The 16276-nt window shown below is 40.2% G+C and overlaps 1 protein-coding gene across 7 annotated transcripts in view; it reads left to right on the top strand.

The window, feature by feature from the left end:
- Nucleotides 1-15800, top strand: part of AKAP1 (A-kinase anchoring protein 1) — a 312712-nt gene extending 296912 nt beyond the window's left edge. For 5 of the 7 annotated variants that reach the window (XM_069226646.1, XM_069226643.1, XM_069226645.1 and 2 more), the window contains 4 exons: nt 1661-1728; nt 2570-2646; nt 13612-13677; nt 14509-15800. In XM_069226646.1, the coding sequence (XP_069082747.1) occupies nt 1661-1728; nt 2570-2646; nt 13612-13677; nt 14509-14571 (274 nt within the window). In that variant the 3' untranslated portion in view covers nt 14572-15800. The remainder of the gene's footprint in view (nt 1-1660; nt 1729-2569; nt 2647-13611; nt 13678-14508) is intronic. The other 2 variants (XM_069226648.1, XM_069226649.1) reach the window with 1 other exon arrangement.
- The last annotated feature ends 476 nt before the right edge of the window (nt 15801-16276 follow it).

The raw sequence follows: 16276 nt of genomic DNA, 5'->3' as shown, positions 1-16276 counted from the left end.
CAGTAATTTTATGCTCCTAAATTCTTTGTAGATTATGCTAGTAAGCCTGTTCCCACAAATTTGTGTGCTACCAAATTAGTTATGAGCCCAGTTACTACGGACCAGTGCAAATTGTACTATGAGGCGTAGAACTTCCATCTGGTGAAGGATCAAGGTTACACATGGAGAATGTTCCTTTCTTTAAGTATGACGTGTAGTCTCTGTGGTTCTTACCTAGTGTTACTAAAATTGATCACTACAATGCTATGTATTTTGGCTAAGATCGACATTTACACGTCACTGGTGGTCTAATAAACAGCCTGTTTTGTCTTTGGCCTGAAGTTCCTCGAGCAGATTTCCACTTCCCAAAAAAGTTGTCTACTATTGATTCAGTTAACTATAGACTTTGCATTCCTATATGTGAAGTGGAGGTGACGAGTGTTAACGCTTTCACTTTCTTTTACTGTGGAAGTGTGAAACATTGTCAGGCACCTGTGTGGTGCAATAACTTTCTCTATTCATAATCATTTTAATTTCTGTGGAACTCTCCAACCCTTCTCTAAAGAGTAGACTGTCAGGTCCAGGCTTACCTCTACCATCCTGCTCCCTGGTTGTCTGAAAATTGAGTATTTTCTTTACATGCAGAATGATCTTGTGATCTGCAGGCTTTGTGGCACTCTAATCACTGTTAAGATTTAATAACCTTTGCATGAAATGGTTGATTAGACATTGTACATGAGCTTGAACAGGCTTTCTGTTGTTGAAGACTGCATCTTTAGTTCTTTCTTGAATTCGTTCCTTTCACGCCATGTTTTGTTCTAGATCCATCCTGGATTTTCTAGATAATCTAATTTTTAAAACTGTGAGAAAATAAAACAGATTTGGTGTGAGATTGCGGTTTTATGTGTTGGATGATTCCCTTTTCAGCTAGGAAGAGCACATATTAAAACAGAATGGAAGTCTGTGACTAGCAGCTAAAGTGAATATAGTGTTATTAGTTTTGGAAGTGGGGATCTTGTGCAGTAGACGTTTTAAGGTGGGATGATAATACATAATTATCCCTCACCCTTCAAATTGCCACTTCCTTGAGAATTTCAAAGGCAAGATGAATTTCAAAATCGCTATAAATTGTTTACTGAGGTCTGTAATATACACGTAAGTTGTGGTTACTTTTTGAGGCAGTCACCCTGAAATTGAAAAGTCGGCTGGAAATTTACCACAACGTTCACTTGCCTACACCTTCATCTGTCCCTTGGCTATTTTTCAATCCAAGGAGATTGTTTTTTTTTTTTTTTGTATTAATACAGAACATACCTATGTATTCATATTTAATGATTTTCTGTGATTTTAGCTTCCCGTGATGTCCGCTGCCCTGCTTAAACCTACTCCATGTTAATATGCACCTTGAATATGTTGGAGGCCTTGGAATATTTCTCCAGAACCATACATTTCACTCATCATGGGATAGACAATATTTTGGCGGGTATTTACTCAATGTTTTAGGCATTCATGCTACCCTGGGGCAGTAAGTTTTTATGCGCAGACTGCAGTTTGCTTGGAACGTTAATGAATCTTGAAAATCACTTTTGTGGAGTGTTTTGTAAATATTTTTGTCCTTCAGCCTTACCTTTAACTCTTTGCAACGTTTTTTCAATAGAATCGGTCACTTTTTTCCTTTCAGATCTGATTTTGTAACACTACCTTTCCAAGGATCGGAGGTTTTGTTGGACAATGTGATTCCTCTTCCAGGTAAATGTTTTCTTAAACAAATTAACATTTTTAAAGCGATCTAAGCTTAGTCCGAAGACTGCAATCATGTTTACGTTCTATACAGGACTTAAGTACGTATGTTTTCCAATAACATGGTAATTGATTGTTTGACAAGTTCCTTTAACTTTTTAAGCAATGTAGTTGTGCAATATATATGTACATTTTGTTAGTTGCATTCCATAATATGACTTGAAAGCAGTACTTTAAATGCATGTGCAGATACTCCTGCTGCTTGCTGTTTCCTACAGGAAAGGACCAAATTGTTGAAACAGGTCAGCAAGGAAGACTATGGATACTTTAAATGACATAGGACAAAGATTGGAGTGGGAGTGGGAGTGTTAGTAGATGGCGGATTTCCTGCAGAGCACCTACTCAACGTATTTTCCCTTTTTACAGCAATACACAGTTTACAATGGCTAACATATCTAATTGCATGGCTATTGAAGTAGTAGCAAAAATGGAAATCGAAATTGTAACATATTTTAGAGGTCCTGAATAGTTGCACATAACCGATTCAATTCCTTGTTAGTTATTGATCGAGGCTTATTGAAGACAGCTGGAATAAAGTCATTTCCCAGTAATACTTAATCATATCTTAAATAATGTCAGTACTTAAATATGCAGCATTCTCAGTTGTAATTTTGCATGTGATAAAATAAACTGTAGAATGCACTATTCTGTGAAACGTTGCTGCAAAACTAGTCTAGACAATGGAACCCTCTACCCTTAATTTGAGGTAATGATGTAAACTTGAGCTCTAAAAATTAGAATCTCCCTGATTGATCTAACTTATTTTGACCATTTGTTGTTTTTCTCTAAGAAGACGAGGATCACTTCTCTTCTGAAGCTGATGTGACGGTTAATGAAATGACGAGAGGTACTGCCCTGCTTGCACAGGTAATATATTTTGATCCAACTGTTAATTTATGTAGGATGGTGTGCCTAGTATAGGCCACCAGGTGCATTTAGTCTTAGCTTTGGTACAACCCTGGTCTCATTGACCTAAATATTTTTTTTTAACCTATTTTTGGTGTAAATCCGAAAAATGTACTTGCAAATTAATTGAGCAACTGTTTGTAATTATTTTCTTGAATCCGTATTCAGAGGAACTAAATTATGTTTTAACTATTTTTAGGTATAGTCTGCAGACCGAGCGCTCTGAGGGCTTTTTGGTATTTTAGCCCAACCATTACTTACCATTGAGTAACGCCATCATAACTCATTTCCTTGCATTTCATTGGTCACTGTATGCAGACTTTATTTCCTCTTCCTGTGTCCATCTTTTGGATGGAGCATTGACCGAGTAATTTTTTGTTGCTTCTTTTAGTGTCTTGCTTTTTCCTTTACTTGTTGCCTTGTTGCTCCTGCCTCCTCCTTTTTCCGTTGTTGCAGAAGCCCTTCAGATGGCAGGGAATTGATGCTCAGGGAGATGCAAAGATGCTTCGTACTACATTTTCTGACACAATAATAAAATGTGCATTTTTCCACATAGCACTGATTAACAAAAGCAAATTCGAGAAGTGTTTGGCCTGGAAAGTGAAGTCTTATCAAGCCATAAGTTTAGGGGCAGACTATTGGTGCATGTGCATTTAAATTGCCATGGTAACACCACCATTGAATGTGTTGTGCTATATTTCACGTGCTTTTCTCATAAAGCGCATTTGGTTCTTCTCCGGAGACATCTAAGCATCTTTAATGGGCATTCCTTTTGACAGTTCTCGCCTTTTTGTAGATGAAGCAGACTCTGCCTTGAAGTGTTTTAAGGAGAGCAAGGCAATGACATGTTCCTTCGGCCTTTTCACTCCCACAAGGCAGTTTAACCAGCAATTCTAAACTGTTTGTGACAATGGTAGAGGTTTCCCCGTCCGTCAACACCAGTCCAGTCATCCAGCACACCAAGCTTTTCAGCCATGGCTGAGCAGTGGTTCTCAGACATCAGGAGGACAGCATGAGTCTGTCCCCTGACCCCATCCCCCCTCACACACACACTAACACACTAACACACTAACACACTAACACACACACACACACACACACACACACACACACACACACACACACACACACACACACACACACACACACACACACACACACACACACACACACACACACTCCGATAACACCCCCGCCCCCATCAGTGTAACCGTAAAATCAGTTTAGTGTTTCTTTGTTAGCACAGAGCCAGGATCCAATATGTTTTCCAGGAGTGAGAGGCCATCACGATGAACAAGTGCATCCTACAAATTGGCTGCTGGGGCTTTTTTCTACCACGCAGCACCTTCCACTGCCTTCAGGGTGTCTGGTAGAGGATCACCAGTTTTTTTTATGGCAGGAAGTGCTGTCCCTTTTGGTCAAAGGGGTGATAGAGAGGGTTCTGGCCTCAGAAGTAACAACTGTGCTTTACTCCCTCTACATCCTTGTGCTGAAGAAGTACAGAGGCCTTGATCCTATTTTAGATCTTTACCCGCTGTGTCTTCCTGCCAAAGGATGAATTCATAATGTTCACACTAACTCAGGTCCTGTATGCCCAGGACACTGGATGGTGGTGTTGGGCCTCCTGGATGCTTATATTCCCCGCCCTGCAGGCTGACAACCAATATCTGTGGTGCGGGGTGGTCCAAGTATATTTTCTGTTCACTGTGCACCCCATTGGGCTCACCAGTGACCCTTACGTGTTCACAAAAGTGATTCTGATTGCACAACATCTACGGAGGTATGAGTCACCCCCCTATCTCGATGAGTGGCTGTTCAAGGCAGGCTTGCCAGAGGAGGTTGTCAACCTCCTCCAGATGACAGTGAACCTCCTACGATCATCGGGGTTCACTATCAACGAGTCAGTGTCATACCTGACTCCTTAGCAGACGCTTCCTTTAATCAGAGCTATTGTGGATATGGTACAGTTTCTTGCTTCACCACTCCCTTCAACCCCCTCCAACCCTCCACACACATAGTCCAGGACATTCAGGCTATGATCCCAATGCATCAGTCTCTGCCATGGGTCTGTGTGGCTGACTTTACCTGCTGGGAATGTTGGGCTCCTGCACTCTTTCAGCATCACAAGCCAGTACTTGCATACTCTGCACTGTGACCTGAAATTCCAGTGGGAACATCACAGAAATCTGTTGATTATATCCAGATTTTGGAGAAGACTTCAAAAGATCTGCAGTGGTGACTACTGTACCACAATTGGGTCAGTAGCAGGCCCCTCTCCTTACCCCACACAGAACGGATGGTGGTCACTGATGCATCATTACTGGGTTGGGGAGGCCATGTGGGAGATCAGAGGGCTCTGATCTCTGGAAGTGAGTTGACTCCACATCATTTTGTTCAAGTTGAGTGTGATTCGCTTGGCTTTGAGGGCCGTCCTTCCCACCATCAAAGGCAATTTGGTGCAGGTGCTCACTGACCACATTACCGCAATGTGGTAATGCAACAAGCATGAGATGATACTATGTCACAGTGGCAGAGAAGGTTGTTTCACCTAAGCTTGCATATTTGGCATTTCCATCCTTGAAGATGGAGTTGTGACTCTTGTCCTCCTTTGTCAAGGTCATTGATATCTTGGCAGCGAAGCGTTCCTCCACTAAATCAGTGTACTTCAGCTATTGGGACATCTTTTGTGGATTGGTGCTGCACTGACAAATTGTCCCTTTACAGACCAAGCTTTTCTGACGTTTTGCTGTTTTTTGTTTTTGTTTTTTTTTCCTGCTTCTGGCCCAGCAAGGACTTGTCTTCAACGCTGAGTTCTACTTATCAGCTCTTTCTGCCTTATTTATTTATATCACCAGTTATGATGTTTTTGAAAGGTTTACATCATTTATTTCCACTGCATCCCTTTGTGATGCCCCTGTGGGACTTGAATTTAGTCCTCCGATTCTTGATGTGCACCATGTTTAAGCCATTGGCGCAGTTATTCTCCGTGTCTTCTGACTTCAAAGACAGTATTTTTAATCGCCATTACATCGGCTGAACATGAGTGAACTTCATGCTCTGTGTGCAAATCCACCTTAGACCGCCTTCTACCTTGATATGTTAGTTTTGAGGACCAGAGGTTCCTTTCGACCGAAAGTGGTTTCTCCTTTTCATGTCAGCTGGGCCATTCTTTGCTCCACTTCATCCTTTTAGAGAGGAAGAGAGGCTCCATCATTTGGATCCTAAAAGAGCATTGAGTTTCTATATTGATCAAACCATGGGAAACTTAGTAGACGATCAGCTCTTTGTAGGATCTCCGCAGCAAAGAAGAGCAAAGCAGTGCAAAAGCAGACCTTTTCCAGATGGAGTGCTGTCTGCATGAAAATGTACTACGCGCTGAGAGAAGCAGTCGGAGAAGGCTTGCAAACTCATTCCACCAAGGCAAAATCTGCTTTCACTGCTTTATCATGCAGATGACCTGTCTTGGACATCTGTCAGGCAGCCATTTGGGCTTCAGTACTCACCTTCATGAAGCACTACTGGACATTGTGCCCCTAAGATCCTGCAGATCTTTTTGGTCTGGGCCAGTTCAGACCCACCCCCTTGGGAAGTACTGCTGTGGTATCTATTCGCAAGGTGAGAAATCTGTGGTTAGATGTATCTATCAGAACAAGTTACTTACCTTTTGTAACAGTCTTTATGGTGGATACTCTATCTAGTTGTAGATTCCTTATCCACCCTTACTCCTCCTCGTTATGTGAAATGGACTCTCCCATCTAAAAATGTCCCTATTAAGAGATATGTACACCGGTCATACTAATTTGCCGATTGTCTCTGCGTCTGAAGGTACAGACAGTCTAGAAAGCAACTGTCGTCAACCCACAAGAATGGCACTTTTGTGCAGATTCGTTTGTTCCTTCCGGAGCAAAAGGTTTGCAAGGAGCCACACAACACCCCCTAGCAGCACGTAGGAGAACTACTTTGAAAGTTTTCAGATACAAGACTAACGTCTGGGGATTATTCACAAGTTGAGGAATCTGCCTAGCCTCCAGAAAGGTCATTACCAAAGGTAAGTAACTTGTTCTTTACTTACCAGTGGAGTTTTGGTACTCATTTTATCATGAGTAACCACCTTGTCAGTCATCAGGCCATGACACAACTAACAGTTTGTGGCAGCCGGTTCTTAGTAATGGTGTACATTTTACAGTGGGCACATCCTTGTGTACTTCAGTATGTAATGACTGGGTGTCGTAACGTCTCCCATTGCTTGTTGTCTGCATGTTGTCTGTGTAGGTACATTATCGACCATGTTTGTAGGGGACCACTAGAGGGGATTAGGCTGAGCTGTTGTTGCAATGTTTCTGCTTGTGATGCCACTGTAGTCCTTCATCTTCCAATGACATGGCTAAAGCGTGTCTCCTTAATAAAACTGGTCTGCTTGCCCATGCACTAAATCCTGTTTCCAGCACTGCTTAAAGAAATAGGTCTTAGCATCAACCCTTCATTGGAATAATGTAATCTGTCTCTTGCCTGCAAGATCAGAATTCACATACTAGCTCATGTCCCTATAGCTGCATTGTAGTTGAAGGAAATGCACTTTTAAATGTGCACCCTCCAGATATGTAAAGCCAACTTTCAAACTGTCCTGGAAACCCAGGAGCCAGCATTTTTGGATATGTTTGCCCCTTGGCTTACTCTGGTGGAATTTTTCGACATGGAAAGACCTCTGTTTATCTGTGAAGTGAAAGGCATATCAGAGGCAACTTGGGCAGTCCCATGTGTAGGAGTATGAAACCTAATCCAGGGCTGAGAAAGGCTTTGTTGCAGCGGTTACAAGAAGAGGATGTGCCTAATAATAGCTTTTCTGTGTGCATCTATGGAAATGTCAGAAGGATTGAACCTGGTGTGTAAACAAAAAAATAAATAAAATGTACCTGCTGCGCAAATTATTAAGCAATAGTTGAAGCTGTGAACGGCACTAACTATTGCATGAAGGTCCATGAGCTGCTTGTACTCAGTTGCTATCTTACTGTTCCATCTTCATCAATAGTGCTTGTGCATGATCGCCAATGAACCATCACACTGCTGTTACACTAGAGTGACAGAGCCAACTCTCCTGTGAGGCTCAGAGAGAGTCCCTAGCTACCACTTTCAGTTCCCTTGTGGCGTTGGCCCATGCATGTAGGCGTTTGACATCCACTCCCCTCTGCCGTACCATCATATCCATGGCCCTAAAATACCAGTCTGCCTGTGATGACCCCAGAGCCTCTGCTGCTGCTCAACTTTTCACTAGGTGAGGTGCTAATCTGGGGTCAAGGGTCCATGTGCTTCTATGCCTGCACCACACGTGTGTATTGCTGAAATGCCCAAGTTTGGTAAATATGCTGCACTCTACTCCATATTATGCACCCCTTTATCCTCTAATGCTTCACATTTCTGACTCCCCTTTGTTGAAAGGTGCAACTGCTGCTTCCACATTGAGTAGAGAGAGCGAAGACTGCTATGTGGAACGGATGCTGGCTTCACAGTCTGGTCTCAATACATTGCCTGCCAAAGATCCATGTGTGCTCCAACCTGGCTGGAGAACGGTGTGAAAAACTGAATTTGTGCCCTGCACACTAAACACTTCACGTTGGCCTCACTTACAGTTATGATTGTATCTTTATAACAAAAGCACAAATTAAAGTGTGTGCATCCAGGTACCTGGGACATCAGAAAGATCATAAGACTTGTCTTATCAATAAGTGTTTTCAAGTGTATATTCAGAGAGGGCATCTAAGGTCCGAGAAAATAAGAGACAGATCTAATTATCTTTAAAGATGGGTCTTCAGTGTTTTCCAAAATATTTAAAAAAAGTGGTCTGTTGACACTTAAACTGCAGAGTGACTGCAAATTGTGCCCTCCTGTTTCTTAGACTTTCCAATCGGGATGGAAAGACTGTAATCCTATCCTACAAAGCAGCTCCAGCCTTGACGCTCTTAACAACCTTGTCAATTCTGACATGTTTAATTTATTGGACAACGGTGTCAAAGCCCGCTGACAAGCTCAGCAGTATCAGAAGGCCGGGTCCCAAGAGTTAACAATGCCCCAAAATGGAGGATTGGACATTAATCAGTGCTGTAGCCGTACCCTTTTGAGGACAAACTCATTATATATCTTATTATTGGACTCTATGTGGTCTTGCAACTGCACGACGGCAGCATTCTTTTATGTTTAGTAACAATGGAATGTGGTTAATTGGTTTATAATTAGTGCGATCATCTTGGTTTCACCCCTTGTCTTTTCTTGTGATGTAGAGATCCATGCCGCTTTCTGATTATTCAGTTATAGATACTTAAAGCGGCTCACAATCTTAATTGTGAATGTTGTCGAGAAGGCTTCCTTACATAGTCGGACAAGGATCTCCTGGGGAAAAAAGTTAAGATTTAAAGCCTCCATAACTGTCAGTTTCTTCAAGGGAATCTATTGAAATCTTAAGGCCCAAAATGCTTGCTTGTGGTGGTGGTAGTGATTTTGTATCTTGCATTGAGTGTCCGGCATGTTCTGCGTCCATGGTATGGTTTCACTTAACAGTTTCTCTAAGTGTTTGAAATAACGCCAGTGTATCTGTAGCTATTTATTGGAGAAGTTTTCCTTTTTAGCTTTAACAATGGACAGCATATAATTTATAAGTTGTATTCTTGTCATGTGTGGTCAAGTTCTCTTACCTCTGTACTAAGATTTCAAGTACCCTCGTAAACCATGGCTGTGACTTCTTTGATTTATTGCTTCTACCAGGTTTCATTTGGTATTGTCATCAACAAAGGCAGTCACATTGTACTACTCAGCGTTTTGGAAACAATTATTTGTAACAGGCCTATTTCCCTATTATTTAAGGAAGGCAATTGTTCATTTTTATCATAAGAGCTTTGACTGTTTTTGTTGAAAGTTCTGTTAATGTGATTCACTTTTAACAAATAGATATCAGACTATGGTTTGACAAGTCCACTGGTATACATCTCATTTGACCAATCCGTAATATGGTCTTTGATATGTGTACCTCTATGTAAATGTTGAAATTCTGCCAGCATAATTGCACCCCATTTTGGGGGACCCCCATACCGAAGGATAACATCACTTAGAATTACCATTTTCAGAGTAAGCCACATCCTCAAAGATTACTTTTAAAGTGTTCTATTTAATGGTTAGCAACTCTGTTGACCATTGTATGTGCAGACCAACCATTCCAAAGGCTAGAAGTGGATTTGAATATTGTTTTAAATGACAGCTTCCCCCAACCCACAGCACTGGTAATGATACAAGACTGACATGCCAAAAAGGTGTGGTTCAAATGTCACCCAACCAGGTTTCTGTCACCATAGCAGTAGTTAGAAAGTTATTAGGTTGGTGTCTTGAATCGCCTGTTTTTGAGCCAGTTATAGATTGTGTATAATTCACAGCACATTTTAAGTTGTATACCTTACTAGTGATCATCCTAGGAATATTAGGCTGATGTCTTCTGTTAGACAACCTTAATTTTGTCAATGTCTTAGTGGTCTAATGGGTTCTGGTAGAATCTTATAGATGGAGTGCTCTGAATGTCTAGGGGCTAGTAGATCTCTAAAAGTCAAGTAAGCAAACACTATCCCAAAACTTCACTTGTTATTCAGTAAACCATTTTGTACCATTTGCCCAGCTATCCCAGCAGGCATTATATCAACCTGGGCTTGTCTATTTAAAGGGTAGGATTATCTATCTCAGCCTGGCATCTAGAAACAATTTGTGTTGAGAAATATTGCGTATTTTGCTTAAAAGGCAACTCTAATTCTGTCAAAACTAATTTGACCAGGATTACTTACATGTATTACGGGTGCACCGGTCCGAAATTCTGCCACACCAGCAATTCTTGAAAAGCCTGTCACCCTTTAGCCTTTAAAAGCATTGTGCTAATGTTAAGCATTTTCCCATTACATTAGCCCTTTGAGCAATGAGGCTTTCAAAATGTTTAGGGCAGTTTGTGTTCAATCCTTCATAACCTTTTCCCTCAAAATATGTACAGGCCAAGTTGCATCGTTTTACCCCATATGTTGGAAATTCTACAGGTATCTAGTGTTTAGGAATTTCCATGGAAGGAAGCAAAAAAGTTTAAATGTAGCAAGCCTTCCTGTTTTTTTTTGTTTTTTTTTAAATGCCAAAACGTGCTGTGCAAGAATATTTATTTTTTTCCCTAAAAAAAAGAAAAAACCAGCAACAAAGGCTATCACCCTCTTCCTATCATCAAGTACTGATAAAGTTGTTTAAAACAATACCATTTTGTACCACAGTTTTTGCAATGTTCTAAGTGATTCTCTATTTTCTCTAGTTTTCATGGTTTCCACCTACTGACAGTTTGTGGTGGGAATAGGTGTGAAACCCATACTTTCCTAAAAAAGTAGACAACATTTGGAATTCATTGAAGGGTCATTTGTGTGGATTGCTCGTGGTCTTTCCAAAGAAACTCTAAGGAAAATAGGTAGGAAAAAGTAGACGCAGGTGACGTTTTCAGCGATCATTTTTTCCCCCTGATAGGCAAGTTACAAAAGTGATCTAACTATCTCTTTCAGACTGTAATGGTCATAGGGATCCGTTTGTTGGTTGTCCAAAAAACATGTGCTGTTTAGACCCATCAACTGAGCTGCAACTTAAAAATTTGTCATTGTATACAGACCATGCTACCGTTCATATGTGAACATTAAATGAATGAATAATGGTATTGAAGGAAAGTTATTAATTTGAAATGCAGGTGGTTAAGCCTAAGAGGAGAATTACCCTGAACAGAATCAAAAATTGATCTGTCCATGTTAGCTGCAAAGGAAGGGAAACCCAAACAAAAGTTGAGAGAGGCAGAAAGTGGATCAAGAGCGTGACCTGCCCAGTAAGTGAGTTGAAAACCTACCTGTTTTAGGCTAAATACCTTGAACACCTTAGTAAGTGCTGAGGTATCTTTATTAAATCCCCCAACAACGTGAAATAAGATGACTAAGATTAAAGGAGACAAATGTTCATCCAGATGGGCTCCTAAATTGGCTTTGGCTTGAGGTGGTCTATATATCAAATAAGCTTTAAGCATAATTGTATTATGTACTTTAATTGAGAACTTCTCTTTCACAGATCATAACAGGAGAAACCCTTATGATCGAATACAACAAGTAGTCCCTTTTGAATGAGGACTTACCCCGCTGCTCCGTTTGTTAGCACGTTCAGAGCATTTAAGGCAATAGCTCTCAGGAATAGCAAGAGGAATTTCGGGTTCAGAAGATTGAATTAACCAGGGTTCTGTTAAAAGAATGATGTTGGGCTTATAGTAGATAATGTGCTGGACTTCAGTATGCATCTAACATTTAATAGCTAACAGTGTAAGTTGTTAAGTTGGTTCGAGCAAGTGATCTTATCAACTTTAATTGTGGCAGCAGTCTTGGCCACCACAACAGTTTCCCCACTGAGAATCCAAAATGGGGGCCGTGATTCTTTTCTGACCAATTCATTAGAGACTGGAAGCAAACATTACAGATTTCATTCATGTTATTGTGCACGTGTAGTTCGCCTGAGAAATAGATGTACCTAAATTCTGGGGCCAAAGGACCCAGAGGGGCTGGCACTGGTTGTGATCCAGGTGTATATGGGCTTGTCTTTGATATGCTTTCAGTACCCATCAGTGCGACCACTGCCCAGACATGCTTTGTTGTTGCTCGTATCCCTGTAAGTGCTCCGATGGTCTAGTCAAAGCTAGACTGCTGAGATAACAACCTTGTGCTGAGAGCTGACGCCACATTGGAAGAAATCTAGCCTCCTTGCATGTTTTGATCACTCTGAGTGAAGCGTTACAACACAGATGGGTGATAAACTTTATAAAACCATGGATATTATAAATATTTGCAAAACACCGCCCACAATACCTCCTAAACACCAAAAATACAGGACAGAACTTTTACATGTACTGCAAACTGGTACCAGAAATTCAGGAGAAATATACAATGTATAGTTCCCCTAAAGGAGACCAGCAGAAGGGGTACTATTTATACTTTCTAGTCCTAAAGCAGAACCAGACTATGCAACTTGTTCTAAATCTGAGGTTTGTTAACAGATATGTGCAAAACATGTAAATCTAGAAGACATTTCACACTGTAAAAGAAACCACTGACCTGTGATGATGGTTTTTCAGCTTCAAACTCTTCTAGATTCTCATACAAGCTTCCCACCTCCCCTTTGAAGGAGGGCAGTAGCACATTTAGGAAAAGAATATAGCCAATGTCCTATCCTATCTCCACTTATCTTGATGCCCGTCCACAATACAGATCAAACATTTTATACAAACCCTTCATTACTAAACCACTAGACAGCTGAATTGTGCACATCATGTGAATATAGAGCTTAAAGCTACAAAACCATTAATGGAGATTCTTGAGCAGTGTGTGTGTGAGGTCCTCGGTTACTTAGAGTAACTCTTATTTATTTTTTTCTTTTTTGTTGAACAGGGCTTTGAATCCCCCACTGAATACAATACTGGAGAAGGAATTTAGGCTTAGGTCGAAACAGTTGGCTGTGAAGTGCATTACAAGCGTAATTTGTTTTGCTTTCAGCTTATGTTTGCTCTTGCTTTGAGGTCAGTCACTCAGAAGATGCCTAGTGCAGTAAGTGACTATTTAAAGGTGTCATTATTAGTAGAGTTGTTTGCTCAACTTCTCCTCCAGATGTGTATTATAGTTGAACCTTTTAATGCACATTGTAGCACTCAAGTTAGTTTTTTGCCGTGCCTTATCTTCCCTACTCAATTAGTCGTTATCACAGTGTGAGCTTCCCCCAGTAGTCTAATTCTTGTGATTCACCCTGAGCTTACTGTACTGCTAGCATGAATACCCAAGCTAATGACAAAAGCATCTCTGCACTGTTTGTGAAGTATTGTTGATGTATTTTATTTTAAACTTGCAGGTTACAAATTATGATGGTGCAACTGGCCTGCCTCTGATTCAGCTATGGAGTATGCTAGGGGAGGAGGTTGGTAAAGTAATTTTTTTTTTTTTTTTTTTTGCGTGTACTATCTTGTTTGTTTAGAGTTGTACACTGGAGGATATAAGCATGTGTGTAAATCAGTGCAAATCTGCTCTTTATTTATCCTTTATCTACACAGAGATCAATGGAAAGTCTGCAGCAGAAAATTAATTAGCTTCTCATCAGAGAATGGCACACTCAGCTAGGTTGAGGCCATGCACAATTTGGCTGCCCTTTCTTGTGCATGTATATTTAGTTTTTGTTATAACAAATATTTACTCATAATTTGAGTCTGTGCCCTGCACTCAAGCCCCAGGCCAACTTGCTTCGACCTGAGCTGATCACTAGGCAAGAATCTATGGCAAGGCAATTCTCCCTTTTGCACGTTCTCCATTGTCCCGATGTGCTTACTTTATGCCACTGACTGTTGAAGAAAATAGAGCTTAAAAGATGCACCTTAGCCATACCAATTAGTAGTTCTAGAGAAAGGATGCCCAGCCTCAGTCAAGGAGTGCCGTATCTATGTGACATTTTCAGAACCACCACCAGCATAACTTATTCTTCTTGTTAGCTGGAAAACAGTCATAGCTCCAGCCCTCTGAGACCAAAGTTGGGCAGTACTGTTTCATGAATTTATACCATTATTCCTTTGCCTCACAATACCTAAATATTGAAAGAATTTATTTTGGTCCGTAGAGAACTTGGAGCCCACCTTTTTCCTCCTTCCTCTCCAGTCCAGCTCTTTTCCATCTCACTTCTTCCTTTTAATTTGGTGGTCAGATTGTATAAAGCTTTGTATGTGCACTCTGACTTATCCTTGTTTTTTTTTTTCCTTAGGTGGTATCAATAAACCGAGCATTGGTGGAAAGAGGATTTGCTCAGTGGATAGACGGTTACTAAACAAGTTTTTGGTGTCCCAGGCGATCGTTTTCTTTAAAAAAAACAAAAAAAAAACACTTTTGCACTGTATTGATATTAGGCTTGGCACTTGATGGGAGAACATGTCTACAAATCTTCAAAATATCTTTCATTTGAGGATTGTCTTTTTTCCCTGCTGATCCTGTTTGCACGTCACTTTAAAATATGAAATGTGTACCTCATCCATATTAAAGGCAGAGACTATGCAAAACAAGCCATAAACTAGAGCTTTAATTATGTATAGCTTTCCCTTATTTGTAGTTGGTAAAAGGCAAAGGAAGGGAATATAACCACTGCAAGTGGAACAAATGTTGCATCAGGCAAACAGTTGCTGGTAATGGCTGAAGCCACTTTAGGATCTAGAGCTACCTCAGATCTAAAGTGTTTAAAATAGTTTTTTTATTGTAATAATTTAGCAAATTATTACTCTGACTTCAAAAGCAGCCCTTTTCTTTGGAGATTGTTATGACCTCCAACTGCACATCCAACATTTGTCTGCTCTTTTTCTGTGTGGAGACAGATAACTTGTTTTTGTGCTCATGGCACTTACCTAGGCATATATTTCTTTCTGTATTTTGGTTTAGTGTACTTGAACGAGGGTCTAAGCAACAAAGCACTAGGCATACAATAAGTAACCACTTTACTGTAACATTTGTAAAAACCATTGATTGCCAAGCCTTATTGTAATTTATAATGATTTTTTTATCTGTGCAAAACTGTGTGTAAATATACATCAAATCACTGTAATATTTTGTAAAAGAAACTAGAGTACAGAAAGGGAACTTTTCACACCAAATATCTTTTTGATAGGAGCAGTTAGGCGTGCATGGAGTAGCAATACCGGTTAGATGTCCAGCTCTTTGCAGATGACGGATCGCTATTTACATTTAAGATTTGGTTTCTTCACTCCCCGATCCCTTTTTATTTTATATTTTGTTTTGGACTGATTAATTGTGATCAATGTATTTTTTGGTACTCTGCTGTACAGAATTGTAAAAAGAAACAAAAATTGGAATTAATATTGCAGTGGTGTTTTTTCTGATGAAATTAAAGTATTTTTTTTTTTGTTGATCTGATACCAAATGCAGATTTTTAAAACATGTCCAATGAGAATTTAACTTATCTGTAAAAAGTCTGTAATCTACATGCTTTCAGATCATTTTCTGTGTGTTACAGAAAATTAGTGGCAATAAATCACAACTGGTAAGCAATTGCTCTGTCTATCTGTTGCATACAATATCTATATATCTTCCATTGGTACCTGGAGTGGATCATATGCATGCACCAGTGCACTTTCGTCTGTAAATTTACTGTGCAAAATCTTGATTACACTTGAGTTGCTGAGCTCCTGCAGTCTATTTGGAGCCGAGAAGGAAGAACATTAGTAAACTAAAAGGCTGCCAATGACAAATGAAACCTATTCATACCTTTGACAAGATTACATTTAAGGCACTAAAGTGCCACTTTACTACTTTGAATTCCAGTGAAAGAGACAAATCAAAGGAATATGGAAGGGGGGCAGGCAGAGAAATGCAAAAGTATAAGTGAAAAACAGTCCGTAGCCACCTTAAGGTCCTGCAATTGGGACTCTTTTAGTAGTACCAATTATGAAACTCATTCCAGCTTCTGATATAGAACTCTTCTTAATCATTTGTGGTAAACATGGCGTTTTCAGACTTTAAGAGCA

Source organism: Pleurodeles waltl, chromosome 3_2 (genome assembly GCF_031143425.1).
Source record: "Pleurodeles waltl isolate 20211129_DDA chromosome 3_2, aPleWal1.hap1.20221129, whole genome shotgun sequence".
Taxonomy (NCBI): Eukaryota; Metazoa; Chordata; class Amphibia; order Caudata; family Salamandridae; genus Pleurodeles; species Pleurodeles waltl.
The sequence above is the reverse complement of the archived record's forward strand: the minus strand, read 5'-3'. Positions and strand labels throughout refer to the sequence as shown.